Source organism: Natator depressus, chromosome 12 (assembly GCF_965152275.1).
Source record: "Natator depressus isolate rNatDep1 chromosome 12, rNatDep2.hap1, whole genome shotgun sequence".
NCBI lineage: Eukaryota > Metazoa > Chordata > Testudines > Cheloniidae > Natator > Natator depressus.
In genome coordinates this window covers 38,215,839-38,233,648 of record NC_134245.1, presented here as the reverse complement: position 1 = coordinate 38,233,648, position 17,810 = coordinate 38,215,839, and the positions used below count along the sequence as shown (strand labels likewise).

The 17,810-nt window shown below is 39.4% G+C and overlaps 1 protein-coding gene across 3 annotated transcripts in view; it reads right to left on the bottom strand.

Moving 5' to 3' along the window:
* Positions 1-326: 326 nt before the first annotated feature.
* BANP (BTG3 associated nuclear protein) overlaps positions 327-17,810 on the bottom strand; it is a 265,439-nt gene continuing 247,955 nt past the window's right edge. For all 3 annotated transcript variants that reach the window (XM_074968886.1, XM_074968885.1, XM_074968887.1), the window contains 2 exons: positions 6,819-6,962; positions 327-1,167 (listed from right to left, as the gene is read on the bottom strand). In XM_074968886.1, the coding sequence (XP_074824987.1) occupies positions 1,096-1,167; positions 6,819-6,962 (216 nt within the window). In that variant the 3' untranslated portion in view covers positions 327-1,095. The remainder of the gene's footprint in view (positions 1,168-6,818; positions 6,963-17,810) is intronic.

Sequence of the window (17,810 nt, the reverse complement as noted above, 5' to 3'; positions counted from 1 at the left end):
TACTGGGTAAGATGCAATTTGCAGACTCTGAAGCTCAGAAAGTTTCACATTGGAACAAACCAAATTTTTCCCATGATGGAATGCCACTGCAAATCCATAGACTGGGGTTTGGCTAATGACAGCATCATGCCTATTTGGTGGGACCAAAGTAAGACTAGACCTCATCTTCCCTGTAGACTTTACTTAGACTCACCTCTGAATTTGGTACTAGACTAGACTACCAGCAGACTCTACAGACAGCAGATATCTATAAATATTTCACAGCTATAGTGTCATAAAAATAGCCAACATAAAATGTGTTCTCACCTAAGGATATACAATGGGGGGCTGTGGGGAGAGGTAAACTACACTGTTCATAAATACACATTTATTTGATTCTTTAGAAATGCATAATTACAGCATTTGATAGCATTTTTTCCTTAGAAAAGTAGTTAAGCAACAATACAAACAAAATTGTTAGTCTTTTGCAAATACAATTTTTCATTACACTGAACAGAAATCACCAGCAAAAGGCTAATACTTGCAGTATGGGTTTTGTTTTTTTTTTAAACATTTTCTTTTTTTGTTATAAACACCTTAGCAAATAAAAAAAGCCATTTAAACAATGAAAAATATTTGAGCTCTTGATTTTCTATATGTGATAACGCACGTACTGCAAAGCAGCAATGTGTTTGATAAGAGAGCTACAGACATTCAGTGGTATGAGTCACAGAAGAAATGATGGGATAAAACATTAATTTGGCTTTAATGTTTTGGTTGATTAGATGTTTTTCTTTTTCTCATAGAGGGAATATTTTTCCTTAAATACCTAAGGGATGAACCTGTATATTTAGAGGGCCAACTCCTCAGCTGGTGTAAAGTGATGTAGTTCCACTGAAGTCAGAGCTACACTGATTTACACCAGGTGAGGATCTAGCCATGTGTGTAAAAACAAACAGACCAACAGAACAGTGATATTTACAGGAGACGTAAATGTAAATGTCTGTTAGTCTGATGGTCACATCCTTTCTCCTGTTGTTGTACATGGGCGGCAGCCTTTAGCTTCTGACTGTGGTCACTGGCATCTGGATCTATGAAGCTTCCACAGTTCCTGCTTTACTGGATCTGGATTGCTCCGTGTTCTATCTGCATTTCTGGCTGGATAGTTGATTGAAGGGAATCTGTGCTCTATGGAAAGAAACACACAAAAAATGAATTAATATTTTACTTCATATTAACTTCTTAATGCAAGTGCATTAAAGAAGATGCTAAAAGCAAGTTACTCAAGATCTTTAATCCCCACCCCACCACTGACTTGCTGTGTGGCCTTCTATACCAGTTGCTTCACCGTCTCCCCACCTGAGAGAAAGGGATCATGTCACTTACCTGGCTCACAGAAGTATAGGGAAAACTGCTGAGTACACATTTGTATAGCATTTTGAAAAACACAAAGCTAATAAAAATGCAAAGTGTTGTTAAAACACTGTATCTTTTTTGATGCTAAATATTTTATTATCTTCCTTTTGGCCACATATAAATCTCAATTAATTACCAGATCTTCCTAATGGGTCCAAAATTAAAGGAGTTTATTTTTCCAAAGATGGGCAGAAGGTGCTTTATGCTCGTACAGAAAGGGGAATACACTATACTGTTTCAACGCGCCTTTATACTGGTATAACTCCATCCACACTAAAGGTTGTATCAGTACAACTATTTCAGTAAAAAGAATCAAACCCCTAACCAAAATAGTTACACCAACCCAAAACATGTGTGTGGATCAGGCCTACACTGGAATTGAAATGGGAGTTTATATAAGTTTTAGCGCAGTAGCATTCCACCTTTACCGTGTACAATGGGCCCTTTTATATACTCCTCCTAGGGTTCTCAGACAACACAAGACAGGCACATTTAAGTACAATTCACACCTAATAAACAAGGTCAAATAAGAATATAAGTACTGTAAATAATCCTGGTGTTTTCTGGGAAATTAACTTTCTCCCTCTAGCATGAGGCCAAGAATTCTCGACTCCTACAGAGAGGAAATAGACCTGTATGAACAGGATTAAAAGAAAAACAAACCAAAACCCCATACAACCGGTTTACTCTTAAAAAGAAAAAGAAAAAAAGATGTTTGCGTTAAGAATGTGAGTTATTCACATATTGGTCCAGTCAAGCGAGGCCTCCAAGTGACTAGCTAACGTGGAGAGCCTCAGGGGATTGTGCCCGAGATTCTGCATGAAGCAAAGTGAACCTAGATTGTCATATAAGTTGTACCTTTGAGCTAGCTGATGCTCTGGGAACAGGACGGGATGCAAAAGCAATAGAGTAGCAACACTGCCATTACAGGAAAAGATACTTTTTGACACCCTATTTACTGCCCTCTCTCTCCTAATAAGGAAAAACTAGCGTCAACACTTGGGATGGGGCTTCAGAGAAACCAGGAGTGAAACACAGCTAATGGTTTTCCGATCCAAACACTTTGCTGGATGGTAGTGGCTTATTCAAATAAAAATACTATGAAGTTCAACTTGTCAAAGATTTCTTCTTAAATTAAGGTTTCACTGTGAAATTAATTCTTGCCTGCTTTTTTGTGTGTTCTGTTGCCAGTAATTACATGTAGCTACAATTTTTTCTCCTGTGGAATTCTACGAGTCATTTGATTGCTTATTTACTTGTCCTATATAACAGTGCCAATCAGGAGAATAATGCTAACAGCTTGTCAACCGCTAAGCTTTAAAGCTACCACCTAAACACCTGGAAAAAAAATCTGTACCACAAGCACTGACTATATATCCAGGATTCAGGATATCAGGCCAGAAGTAAGAGACTCTTTGAAGGGCTTACAAGTGAGCTTGCATTGTGTGGTTTTCCCCCCATGTTAACCAAAATTTGACCCCCAATCAGGAGATTTCAGTGAAAAAAAAATAATATGTGATATTACCACATTTTGTTCTTGCAAATTAATATGTCAAGAATCATTAGAGTTTCTATAAGTAAATAATACAATCAGGACATGAAAGTATGCAAACTACTTCTAGTCCCTGAATATCAGCCAGATGTCAACCCGACCTTTGGACATGCAGTTGCAATTTTGTGCCTGCAATGCACTGCCGACATACTAGTAATTAGATGTCTAAGTACCTGATTTGTGAGCACAAATTACCAGTCAGACTTCTAGTTATTAACACTTGTGCCTTAAATTAACTTGTAAGTACAAAACTGTGCTGGAATAAACTGAAATTAGTATTGAACATCAGGGCAGTCGTATCTGCTTCAGTTCAACTCAAAGGAGTGATTAATTTCAAAGGAGCCTCATTTCTGCCTCTAATTTTACATGTGCAACCTGGCATCCATAAACAATAAGGCACAGTTTGGAAGACACAAAGGTGAGAAATTAGAGGCTGATTTTCAGACCTGAAGTAAAAAGAAAAGGAGTACTTGTGGCACCTTAGAGACTAACCAATTTATTTGAGCATAAGCTTTCGTGAGCTACAGCATACATCCGATGAAGTGAGCTATAGCTCACGAAAGCTTATGCGCAAATAAATTGGTTAGTCTCTAAGGTGCCACAAGTACTCCTTTTCTTTTTGCGAATACAGACTAACACGGCTGCTACTCTGAGACCTGAAGTAGGTATTCACATATGATGTTTTGAACTTGGAATTTGTGCAGGATGCTGGATTTTGGCCCTGGAGGACAACAATGAGGGCCACTTTTGAGAAGCTTGGATACAGAAACAGATTCAAAATGTTTGACAGCACGAAAATATCTCTGCATAGAACTTTCTGGAAAAATAAATAATACATGTTGCTGCTGCATTACTGAGCTAAAATGTGCATTTAATATTTTTCCCTTTATCCAATCAGTTCATTTCCAGCAATGCAGGACCACTCCATCATTTCAGCCAAACTGGTTATTTGTTTATGAGTTCATAAGTAATCCATACATTTTAAGGTGATGCAAATATTAGGTTCGTTTTACTAATTTACATTTATAGCTCCTTAGTTTTTAGTCTGTGTAAACTAGGAAATATTTACAGTGAACTTATTTTTAGCCTTTTTTGCATTTCTTTCCATACCCCTCTTGTTTTACATTCCTTTCAGTTTATCTACAACTTGGTATAAATCTCTGAGGTTAGCCACAATGTAAAAACCTAACACAGTGCAAAGTGTCTCTGAAAGAAAGTGACTCCTTTTGTGGTTGCCAATCGTGTGGGAGACAGATGCCTATGTTTACTGCTGGACTCGGCAACCAACTGCCTGTCAGATCTAATAGGTGAGAGGGATGATAATGTCACAGAAAAACGACTCCCTAACAAATTCAGTGGGAAGTGATTTATGGGACCCCTCTGGGGCCCAGATCTGGAACGGCAATTTACTATGAACAAGCACCTCTGAATGTGTGATGCAGCAGTATTTTATTACTTGGATAGAGCCAGAAGTGTGCATGGCACTTTAAAGGTTTAAAATAAATAAATATGGCAAGAGCCCCGTACTGAGAAGCTTATTGTCTGTGACATTTGTGAAAGACACTGCAATCCCATGCAGTATCTTTGGGGACTGTTGTTTTAAATTTATGAATGATTTATGTAGGATTGTGTTCTACTCCATGGGGAAGGGTTATCACAGCTCCTCCAGGAACTCAAAACAGACTTAGATGAGCTGCTAAGGGCACTTCTACAGTTAAAATGCTGCATCGGTGCACCTGTGCTGCTGTATTGCTTCAGTGAAGATGTTAGTTAATCCACCTCCCCGAGAGGCAGTAGGTTTGTTGGCAGGAGAAGCCGACATAGCGCTGTCCACACGGAGGGTTAGCTCGCTACAATTACGTTGCTTAGGGGGTGGATTTTTCACTTCCCTGAGCGACATAGCTATGCTGATATAGGTCTGTAGTGTAGACCAGACCAAAGACTGTAAATAACTCCAGAGAGGTACCATGCCCTGAGGTGATTTGCATATACCGGTTCAAACTTGGTTTTCCAGAGACCAAAAGACAAAGAAAGATGTCTGGGTGAGTTTAAACAGACTCCGGGCTTTCATTTTGAGTGAGCAAACGGATGGGATCTTCTGTACAAGGGGAGACCCCAACCCTTGCTGAAGGCTTGGAAAGGATATTGTACTACTCGCCTCCTCATGTGGAAGATGGGCAATTTCTGGTATGTTTAGTAAGCGTGTGGGACCTCTTTTTGTTTTCATATATTTTCTCTGTGATGCTTTTGCCCTAAGATTAAGTGTACCTTGCTTTGGAAGAGCCATGTGGTCATTAGTAAAAACACTATTTTTGTCCTTATTTATTGTTCGTTATGGGTAGAGAATATACAGGAATATTTTGTTCTAACATTGGTTTGATAATTTATTGGGCCATACAGTCCCTCTCTGTTAAGGCATAGTTCTAGCTATATTCTTTTGGCATTCAGAGGCCCTCAGGCATAGGGGAATCTATAAATAAAAATGCATAATTACTATTATTATTATTATTTCCAGTGGCACTAAAACACCAGAAAGCTCCTGGACACAATAGACCAGCTTCAGGTTACATGTCAAGGCTTATGGCTCTTGCACATCATTCTGAATATACACACTTCCAGCACACCTGGGAAGGGTTTCTTTCCACTCATGACAAAATACGCTGTCAGCAGCAGACCTTGCTTATTACACCCCTATATTCAAAATTCATGTGAAAGTCAGGCCATTTAAAACTCTTTTGTTCCCGCAACCTCAACTTGCATTCACTCCAATCTGAGTCCAGGATGCTCTGCAACACTCAGGAGGCCCTCAAAAAATCAGGACTTTGGTTTGTAAACTGAAACTATTTTTTAATCTTAACAGTCCAAAACTCGCCGGTCAAACTGGTAAACTTCAATACACATACACAATATTGGAGAACATCATAACTTACAAAACGCAACATTTTCTTTCCCAGAGAGCTGATAAAGCAATTTTTTGCCCATTTTGCAGCCAGGTTAGACATCCCCACAAAATAGGGGTTTACAATAGGAACAGTGACAAAATCTAACTCTAGAGCCAGCTAGTGGCACTGCTGTCATAACACTGTACATGATATGGCAGGCAGCTCAGTTTGTATTCCTTCTGGGCTCCTTTGAGCAGTGTTGGGAGTAAAGCAACTACCTTAGAAAATCTGACACTGTTTGAGACCAGCCTCACTTTGTTGCTGTCAGCATCAGTCACTGCTTTGAGCGGATGAAAAATTAGGCATGTACTCTTGGTGAGTGACTGTCGGGTTGCAGTCAGATGGCCTGAGATCACTGCCAAGTTCAAGTATCTTTATATTTCCTGAGAAAAACAAGAGTTTTCTAAAGCCAGCTACACGAACATTCATGTTGGCATGAAAGATAATGCCTCCATTTTAAAAGAGAGCCTCAAGTGCTTGCTTATAATTGCTAACACTGCAGCTGATGTGGGAAATCCAGGCAGTAGATCAAAATGATTGAAGTACAGGCAGGAAGGACAGGCACCCTTCAAGAAGACTGGACTTGAGAACCTCAGGCTGAAAGAAGCTTTCCTGATATGACTCCAGGCAAAAATCTTCCTCCTGTCCTATCAGCTTGGTGTTCCTCTTTTACTGATTCAGGAAAATGATGATGACTAAAATGACTATTCTCTAGGGGCACTCAAGCAAGGACTCAGAGGTAGGAATAAGGCCAGGAATAGTCAAAGGCTGTTTATAAATGGAGGCACTCATTTTAGGAGACATTTTTAGAGTTGAGAAATTGCGTATTCTAAACCCTAAGGGAATGGAATATTTGTGGACAGAAACATAGTTACGCTGACAGGCATTTGCATCTTTTTAAGTACTTTCAAATGGGAAAAAATACATACTTGATTAGTAGCAGCGTGGTCTGTCACTGGTGCCAGCTGGACATATTGGACCTGGATATCACTCCCTTGGAGTGGGGATCCATCTACGCCCCCAGATGCAGGATCTGCAGAGGCAACAGCTATCAACTGAGCACCGTGTAACACCTGCAGACAAACCAACAGAGAAAGTATCCTGTAAATAACCATAATTACAAAGGCATTGTGAAACATCTGTAACTACAAAACAGATGTGAGACCAAAACAACAACAAAAGAACCCCACCAAAAAACTATCCATCAATAATGGTTAAGTTAAATTGCAAGGGTTTCCAAGAGAACATGGTATTCATACTGAAGGACAGTTAGGCCAGAAGCATTTTCTTGTGCTTTATAAAATCTGGATTTCTTCAGTTCTTTAGTGAAAGGGTTAACAGCCAACATACCTGGAAACGTTTACTTTGCTTATGATACAAAACAGTTCTATATTCAAAATGTATCAGCACTAGTGACGGAACAAAACCATCCTGAGGGATTATGCTAAATACTCCAGGTTTCATTTCTTTAATTAAAATAAAACCACCTTTGATTAACAAAAACACAATGAGGCTGTTCCTCTAACAGGTAATAATATGTAGCACTTACACACTACTTCCTATAACTAACTGCTGAACCTATTTTCCTTGTAACGAGTGCACCCAATTCCCATTAGTCTAGTGGGAATTACACCAACATTCTGAGGAGAGAAACAAAAGGGAACACTGGTGTTTACATCATGCTGTTCTGTGGCCCTAATCCAAAGCCCAGTCAAGTCAATGGGAGCCTGTCCATTAATTCCAGTGGCCTTTGAATCAAGGTGTAGAATCAGAGGCCCTGCCTGAATCCCAATAGGCAGAGGACGATCTCTGCCCAGGTCTCCTATAAGTGTAATAAAGCAGCACTGGGGACTAACATCCCAAGGACACCTCCAGAAGAAACCCAGAAGCTCTACATAAACTGTTCAGTGAGAAGAGAGGAGGAGGTAGAGCCCTGCAGCCAGTGACCAGAGCGCTGTGTTGTAATTAACCAGAGCTGGGGCTTTTTCTGCTAGATTTTATGTTTGCATAAAAACCTTTGGCTTCATTTGTTATTACAGATGTATCCTAAAGCCCATGATATGGGGCAGGAGAAGGGCTTTGAAGGGATGATTGGCTCTTGTTAATGGACCAGGTGTCTGATGCCCCTAGCTTACAAGGATATACAGTACTGCTAATGCCATAGGCCATATTTTCACAAAATTTGCAATTTTTTACGTTCTTAAAATCACTTTGGAAAAGATAATTAGTAGGGCTGTCGATTAATCACAGTTAACTCAAGCGATTAACACAAAAATATTAATTGTGATTAATCACAGTTTTAATTGCACTGTTAAACAATAGAATACCAATTGAAATTTATTAAATATTTTTGATGTTTTTGTACATTTTCACAAATATATTGATTTCACTTGCAACATAGACCAGTGGTTCTCAAACTAGGGCCACCGCTTGTTCAGGGAAAGCCCCTGGCGGGCTGGGCCGGTTTGTTTACCTGCCGCGTCCACAGGTTCAGCCAATTGCGGCTCCCACTGGCCATGGTTCGCCGCTCCAGGCCAATGGGGGCTGCGGGAAGTAGCACGGGCCGAGGGATGTGCTGGCCGCCCTTCCTGCAGCCCCCAAAAGAAACAGAATTTTTCAATTCACCTCATAAGATACCGTAATGCAATCTCTTTATCGAGAAAGCACAACATACAAATTTTTGGGGGTTTTTTGTTACGTAATGTCACTCAAAAACAAAACAATGTAAAACTTTAGAGCCTACAAGTTCACTCAGTCCTACTTCTTGTTCAGCCAATCACTAAGACAAACACATTTGTTTACATTTACAGGAGATAATGCTGCCGGCTTCTTATTTACAATGTCACCTGAAAGTGAGAACAGGTGTTCGCATGGCACTTTTGTAGCCGGTATTGCAAGGTATTTATGTGCCAGATATGCTAAACATTCGTATGCCCCTTCATACTTTGGCCACCATTCCAGAGGACATACTTCCATGCTGATGATGCTCGTTAAAAAAATTATGCGTTAATTAAATTTGTGACTGAACTTCTTGGGGAAGAATAGTATGTCTCCTGCTCTGTTTTACCTACATTCTGTCATATATTTCATCTTACTGCAGTCCCGGAAGATGACCCAGCACATGTTGTTTGTTTTAAAAACACTTTCACTGCAGATTTGACAAAACGCAAAGAAGGTACCAAAGTGAGATTTCTAAAGATAGCTACAGCACTTGACCCGAGGTTTAATAATCTGAAGTGCCTTCCAAAATCTGAGAGAGACAAGGTGTGGAGCATGCTTTCAGAAGTCTTAAAAGAGCAACACTCTGATGTGAAAACTCCAGAACTCGAACCACCAAAAAAGAAAATCAACCTTCTGCTGGTGGCATCTGACTCAGATGATTAAAGTGAACATCGTGAAAATGCGTCGGTCTGCACTACTTTGGATTGTTATTGAGCACAACCCCTCATTAGCATGGACGCATGTCCTTTGGGAGGGTGGTTGAAGCATGAAGGGACATATAAATCTTTACGTGCATCTGGCACGTAAATATCTTGCGACGCCAGCTACAACAATGCCATGTGAACACCTGTTCTCACTTTCAGGTGACACTGTAAACAAGAAGTGAATAGCATTGTCTCAAGCAAATGTAAACAAACTTGTTTGTCTGAGTAACTGACGGAACAAGGAGGAGAACTGAGTGGACTTGTAGGCTTGAAAGTTTGACATTGTTTTATTTTTGTATGCACTTATTTTTTGTACATAATTCTATATTTGTAAGTTCAACTTTCATGATAAAGAGATTATATTACAGTACTTGTATGAGGTGAATTGAAAAATACTATTTCTTTTGTTTTTATAGCACAAATATTTGTAATCAAAAATAAATATACAGTGAACACTGTACACTTTGTGTTCTGTGTTGTAATTAAAATCAATATATTTGAAAACGTAGAAAAACATCCAAAAATATTTAAATAAATGCTGTTCTATTATTGTTTAACAGTGCGATTAATCACAATTAATTTTTTTAATTGCTTGACAGCCCTAGTAATTAGGGAAGTGTATTACATCTATATACATTTTCAAAAATATTTAACAGCTATTACTCTGGTGCTGAATGTAATACCTTATTGGGGCCAGCGGTGATAACTAATGAAGGGGTTATAATTCTAGTATTGGCTATTGTAGAGGCCTTGAATCGGTTGGCCAAGTTATGTGAGAATGTCAACGGAACAGAACATTCTTACAAAAGAATGGTCTCTTGCTGCTGCATAAATAAGGAGACAAAGCCAAGATATTCATTCTCACAGCCAGAGACATTAATTTTTTGACAATATATTGTTACAGTGAGTTCCTACTGTATAATAAATGTGTAGATTTAATGATTATTTCTAATGAATGTTTGTGCTCAATGAATCATTATAGCATGCTGACTGCTTTAGGTTAGGTTCATTGTTGGCTCTGAGCAATCAGAAACCATCTTACTCATTACAGAACAGTTTAAGTATGTGCTTTTATGATAAGGAGAAGTGAGAGGTCAGAATACATTTTGGGCATATCGAATCAATAATGTCTCCCCAATAATCTCTTCTTTGAAACCTATACCAAATTCTGAAATAATTAGCTTCCATATGCTGTAATTTGTACAATAAACTTTTCAAACCACACCGATCAGCAGATTTAAACAAACAAAAAACCAACAACAGAGAACAAAGAACAAATAATTATCCTAGCCCAGGTTTTTATAAAATTTGATTTCTCAGTTGTGTCCAGGGGGATGGCCACAGAGGAGTGGGGATAAAAGGAAGTGACCTCCTAGAGCAGGGGTGGGCAAACTTTTTGGCCCGAGGGCCACATCGGGGAATAGAAACTGCATGGCAGGCCATGAATGCTCACAAAATTGGGGTTAGGGTATGTGAGGGGGTTGCGGGCTCTGTGTGGAGACTGAGGGATTCGGAGGGTAGGAGGGGGATCAGGGCTGGGGCTGGGGTGTAGGAAGGGGTGCAGGTTCTGGCTGGGGGTGTGGGCTCTGGGGTGGGGCTGGGGATGAGAGGTTTGGGGTGCAAGAGGGTGCTCTGGGCTGGGATCGAGGGGTTTGGAGAGTGGGAGGGGGATCAGGGCTGGGGCAGGGGGTTGGGGCATGGGGAGAGGCTCAGGGGTGCAGGCTCCAAGTGGCGCTTACCTCAAGTGTGCTGCAGCCCCGACCCAGCACCCCGGCTGGAACGCCAGAGTGGGGCTGAGCTGCGCGGTGCGGCCCTGACCCAGCGGGCTTAAAATGGCTAGCGGGCTGGATCCAGCCTGTGGGCCGTAGTTTGCCAACCCCTGTCCTAGAGTGACCTCAAGGGTCATTTTCAGAATCTCATGGGGATTTTGGGTGTGCTGAAGTGCAGTCGAGAAAAGGAGACCATAATGAAAAAGACTGCTTGATTTTGTTTTTAAAGGAATATGTTAATTTATCCATTTCCTCTCCATGCCATATATTTTGTAACCATGTGATATGCTGTACTGGCGGCACTTCACGGTCTGAATTTATGAGTATTTACCAGCCAAGAGCAACAATTCTTGACAATTTCTGACATTGTACATGTTATTGCTGACTGCCAAACCCCAGAATAACTGTGGGTGACTGGACTGCTACATCCCTTTTACATTATATCTATATTATAGAAATATTACATGAAAAGAATTCAAAGTTTAGAAAAGTACCAGGTTGTATGTTCTACAGTACCCTTGTGATTGCATTCCTTCCAGCAAGCTTTAGCAGTACTCATTTTAGTGGCATACAATTTGGAGGGGATATAATCCTGTATGTTATTTTATACTGAATTTTGACAAGATTATTGGCACTAACACAGCTTTGTGATTTAAAAATCAGTCTGCCATTTCTCCATATCAATACCTACATGAAATACTTCTTGCTGTTTAACAGAGAGTCCTTCTGTATTGGATTTACTCAGAGTACGTAATGAGACAGACTTTTCATGTTATACCTTTCTGTTGGGTAACTTTGTAATTCAGTCTTCTCTCTTGGGACCTATTTCTTTTCAATTTTTCCTTTCCAAAATTTGAAAGAACAGACATGAAGGGAAAGGTTTCTTTCTTAGCATGTCAAGAATGATAAAAATGTGATTGTGGTATAGGTGTTTACAACACAGAAATATCTCCTTTTTTATCACCTCCTATTCATGCAAACCTGGGGGGATCAGAGGTGCCTGTTTCCCTCAGTGGAGGTCAAGATGGGAGAAAAGCACATATTAATTTCCCCTAATTTTAAACCAAATTCCTAGAGTCCTATTAACTGCAGAATGGTTTCCAATTTGGCTGTTCCACTGATTAGTTCAAGGAAGGAATCTCAGAAGGTTATAATCTGAGTCAATGTCTGCTCTATACTAATAATCCAATGGCCTTCTTTATTGTCCATCATAAGAACGGCCATATTGGGTCAGACCAAAGGTCCATCTAGCCCAGTATCCTGTCTTCTGACAGTGGCCAATGCCAGGTTCCCCAGAGGGAATGAACAGAACAAGTAATCATCAAGTGATCCATTCCCCGTCACCCATTCCCAGCTTCTGGCAAACAGAGGCTAGGGACACCGTCCCTGCCCATCCTGGCTAATAGCCATTGATGGATCTATCCTCCAGGAACTTATCTAGTTCTTTTTTGACCCCAGTTGTAGTCTTGGCCTTCACAACATCCTCTGGCAAGGAGTTCCACAGGTTTACTGCGTTGTATGAAAAAATACTTCCTTTTGTTTGTTTTAACCTGCTGCCTATTAATTTCATTTGGTGACCCCTAGTTTGTGTGGTAGGAGAAGGAGTAAATAACACTTCCTTATTTACTTTCTCCACACCAGTCATGATTTTATAGACTTCTATCATATCCTCCCTTAGTCGTCTCTTTTCCAAGCTGAAAAGTCCTAGTCTTATTAATCTCTCCTCATATGGCAGCTGTTCAATACCCCTAATCATTTTTGTTGCCCTTTTCTGAACCTTTTCCAATTCCAATATATCTTTGTTGAGATGGGGTGACCATATCTGCATGCAGTATTCAAGATGTGGGCATACAATGGATTTATATAGAGGCACTATGATATTTTCTGTCTTATTATCTATCCCTTTCTTAATGATTCCCAACATTCTGTTCGCTTTTTTGACTACAGCTGCACACTGAGTGGATATTTTCAGAGAACTATCCACAGTGATTCCAAGATCTCTTTCTTGAGTGGTAACAGCTAATTTAGATCCCATCATTTTATATGTATAGTTAGGATTATGTTTTCAAATGTACATTACTGTGCTTATCAACACTGAATTTCATCTGCCATTTTGTTGCCCAGTCACCCAGTTTTGTGAGATCCTTTTGTAGCTCTTCACAGTCTGCTTGGGACTTAACTATCTTGAGTAGTCTTGTATCATCTGCAAATTTTGCCACCTCACTGTTTACCCCTTTTTCCAGATCATTTATGAATATGTTGAATAGGACTGGTCCCAGGACAGACCTCCAGGGGATACCACTATTTACCTCTCTTGTTTGTGAAAACTGACCATTTTTTCTTACCCTTTGCTTTCTATCTTTTAACCAGTTACCAATCCCACAGGTAATGCTTCTAAGATTTTCTGACCAATAGTACTGTTTGAGATTAGGTAGTCCCAGACTTTTTACTTTTTTTAAGTGTATCAGAGAATAAATATCAGCCACCTGCTTAAAGAGACAAAGGTGAGTGAGGTAATATATTTTATTGGACCAATTTCCAAAAGGTCTTACCTCACCCACCTTGTGTCTCTAATATCTTGGGACCAACATGGCTATCACAAAAGAGCAGCCATCTGCGTGGCTGACAAAGATTCCACTCACTATAACAACAAATACCTGCCCTTCACAAGAAGCATTTAAATCAGAAAAGCTTTTCCTACACTAAGATTAAACTATGCCTCCAATGAGTTACTATGACAGCTCTTCACAGTTCATATAGAAAAGAATGCAATACTGCAACCCATATCTGTCCCAAAGATGATGGCTTTTAAAATGTCACTTTATACAGGTCAGTATAAATAGCTAAAATAAAAAAAAATTACTTTCTCCTCTCTTCTGGCACTATATTTGTGCAATGTCTTCATGAATTCAGAAGTTAAGGAAATCACTCATATAAATCCTTTGTTTCCAAGTTATAAAATCTCACAGGCAGAACCATAAAATAGCAGTGTTCTAAAACATCTGGATAAACAGCTTTAATGGCTAACAACCAACATTTCAGAAAATAACACAGTTTCACGATTTTTCCCTTGATTCAGTCTCACTGTTGTGTAAATGCTGTGATGCTATTGTGACAGAGATGGCAATTTTCAGCAATATCCTTGAGAGACTTTATTTTATTAAGTTTATGTATTATTGTGGGCCATGATTATATATAACCTCTCTGGGGGGGACAGATGTAAGACCTGGGAGCAGAGATGGCATGATATTTACCAACGGTGGTTTTTACCAGGTAAAAATCAGTTTTTACCACCCCAGGAAAACTACTTAGTCCTAGTTTAAGGCATTCTTTATTTTAAAAACTGTTTCATTAAATGCACCCCATATTACACTTAGTTTTAGTTAGATATTCAAATTGTGGTTACATAAGGCAGTAGACTCAGAAATTAACTGAGGATTGTACAAACAAAAAATAAAACTACAGTTGGTGTAATACTAATATATATAATTATAATACTGAACATTGGAATGTCTGTATATATCTATTTTGGCTTGGTATTCTCTCAAGGAAGGTACGCATGCCATGACTCTCATTTCAATTTTCAATATTATATAAAGAAAAATTTAAAAACTGAGTATATTAAAACAACAATAATGCAGAGTTGTAGGCATGAAGCATTAAGCAATCAGAAGCATGCAGAGTTGCAGACTACCAGCCCAGGTCCATTTGGCCACGCAGCATTCTGCAACAGAAGACTAACTTGGATGCAGTGGAATAGAACGAGCCTATTCCTCAGTTTTGAACTGATGTATCCAAAGTTTGCTTGCTGAAGTTGCTGAACACTGATGCAATTACACCACCAGTTCTATGAAGCCAAATGGAATATCAGCATTCTTCAACCACGTTATAAGCAGATACTGTTTCCTTGATAATGGATGAAAACATTGATTCTGGATATGGAGCTTCTTCTACTTTAAATGCAAGTAAATATGGCAGAAAGCCAGGATTTTTGATGAGCAAGCACTGCCTTGCAGTTTCTTCTTGTGCAGCTGACAATTTCTTTCCTCAAAAAGAAAAAAGTACTCGTGGCACCTTAGAGACTAACAAATTTATTTGAGCATAAGCTTTCGTGAGCTACAGCTCACTTCATCAGATGCATTCAGTGGAAAATACAGTGGGGAGATTTTATATACACAGAGAACATAAAACAATGGGTGTTACCATACACACTGTAACAAGAGTGATCAGGTAAGATGAGCTATTACCAGCAGGAGAGAGAAAAAAAACGAAAAAAAAAACCCTTTTGTAGTGATAATCAAGGTGGGCCAGTTCCAGCAGTTGAGAAGAACGTCTGAGGAACGGGGGGGGGGGGGGGGAATAAACATGGGGAAATTGGTTTTACTTTGTGTAATGACACATCCACTCCCAGTCTTTATTCAAGCCTCAGTTAATTGTATCTAGTTTGCAAATTAATTCCAATTCAGCAGTCTCTCGTTGGAGTCTGTTTTTGAAGGTTTTTGTTGAAGAATTGCCACTTTTAGGTCTGTAATCAAGTGACCAAAGAGATTGAAGTGTTCTCCGACTGGGTTTTGAATGTTATAATTCTTGACGTCTGATTTGTGTCCATTTATTCTTTTACGTAGAGAATGTCCAGTTTGGCCAATGTACATGGCAGAGGGGCATTGCTGGCACATCACATTACATTGCTGTACATTACGTGTACAGGAGTAATTGCCTTATGAAATCTCTTTTGTGCTTTTGCTTTGTGTGGTGCAAGATCTTCATTTATCAGTAGATGCAACCATACTTTGCATGCAGCAGCAATTGTTGGTGCATCCCTTTGGAGTTTGTCAAGTGCCACAACAACTGGTTTCAACTGACTGATCAAGTTCTTTGCTTCTTCGTAAATCCCCTGATTATTAATTATACTGGTCACTTTATTTTCAAGTTCTGCCTCATGATCACTCACAATTCTGAGAGAATGGGGCTGATTTTTAATGTATGTTTCCAGGCATGTTTGTTGACTGTTCCATCATGTGTCACCAGGAATTTAGGTTTTACAGATCCTAGGCATTCTTTTAACCAGGCTCCAGGTTGATGGTGATTATGGAAATACTTTTGTAAATCTACGTGTTTCATGAAAGTACTTGGTCTAAGGTCTTGTCCAAGTCGGTTGAGCCAATGTGATACACATCCATACGTAACCAAAGCGTCGTCATCTAACTCCAAATTGTTTGTCAGGTAGCTCTTAAGAACACAACCATACAGTTTATTTGTAATGCCTTGACTTCTCTTGCCAGCGTAGCACAGTACTTTCCAATCTTCTTATTGCTTCCAATATCAACAGCTGATAAGTAAACCAGTTTTTTTCCCTATCTGCACAAAGTTAACTATTAGTGGGTCATTGTGCATATTACTTCAGCCACCTTGTATCAGTATAACTGCTTTTCTGTGTAATTCATAGTGTACTTACACCCTCAGCCATCAGTAACTGCGTCTAACAGTTCACCCGCTACCAGCTTTTGGTTGGGTGCTTTGTAGCCTGGCCTTAGGCAGCTGATCATTGCTTGAAAAACTGTATGCTCAATAGCAGAAAAGAGAATATTACCACCATAAAAATTCTGCATTTTTCAAGTCTACCCTTTGTTTCAGTTCTATAGTTGTTTTTGTTACAAAGATATCTATTTGTGGTTGAAAAACCATGACAATTCCTCCTCTTCGTCTTTGGCTGACCTGAATCTCACTTTCTTTTGGTGTAGTTGGCAATGGTAATGCAGTATTATCATTACCTTCATCCTCAGATTCTGATTCTAATACCTGCATACGTTTCGCCAAAGGCAGTGATTCTTGTGTCCCTTTGTTCTTCTCACTGTACTTTACAAAATGTTTCCTCATATGATCTGCCTTCCCAGTCACTTTTTCTTGGCCATTTCTGCATCTAAAACTCTCTTTACCATCTTCATGAACTTTCTCAAAATAGCTGAGAATTAGGGTAAGTGGTCTTCTACCTTAGCTCATGTTGAGATATTTGGATTTGGGTCACTGTACTCCATGAGTTCAGCTGCACTCCAGCCAGCCACATCAAGAGACGGAGTACTGGACTGGACAGTTAGTTTGGCAGTCTTCCTCAAACAGAAACTGAAACTTTGGGATCTGGGAATTCCCCTTCTTTGTTTGTTTGAAATTTTCATTGATAAACAAAGAAGGGAAATTCCCAGATTCAGAAGTTTCAGTTTCTGTTTGAGGTAGCCAACTCAATAGCATTTAGCTTTAGATTGAGACTCTTCTTTTATTTCTTTTAATTAAAATTAAACAGTTCATATTACTGGAAAAGTATTATCAAATTGCAAAATATTTTGCAATACTTTTTATTAGTATATTCTAATAATAATTTTATTATTCCCAGTTTAAGCTGGTATTTTACCAGCACTCTATCCTTAACTAGTTTTTCCCAGGAAATTGCCAATGCTGCCTGGGAGTTCAAAACACTATCCTGAAAATGTGCCAGACAAGTATGGACTTTTGGGACAATCCTGGGAATCCCTAGGGAGAGGTTAATGCAAATTCCCCAACTCTGCTTATGCAAAAATGCAGTCTTGTGAAGCTACACCATGAGGAAAGGGTCTGTGTCTGCTGATTACCTGTTACAGAAGGCCACAATCAAAGACTGAGGTGTATAAAGAAACAGTTAATCTGCCCAACTTGGTCTCTGGATCTAAGATGGATTAACTTGTAACCATGGGAA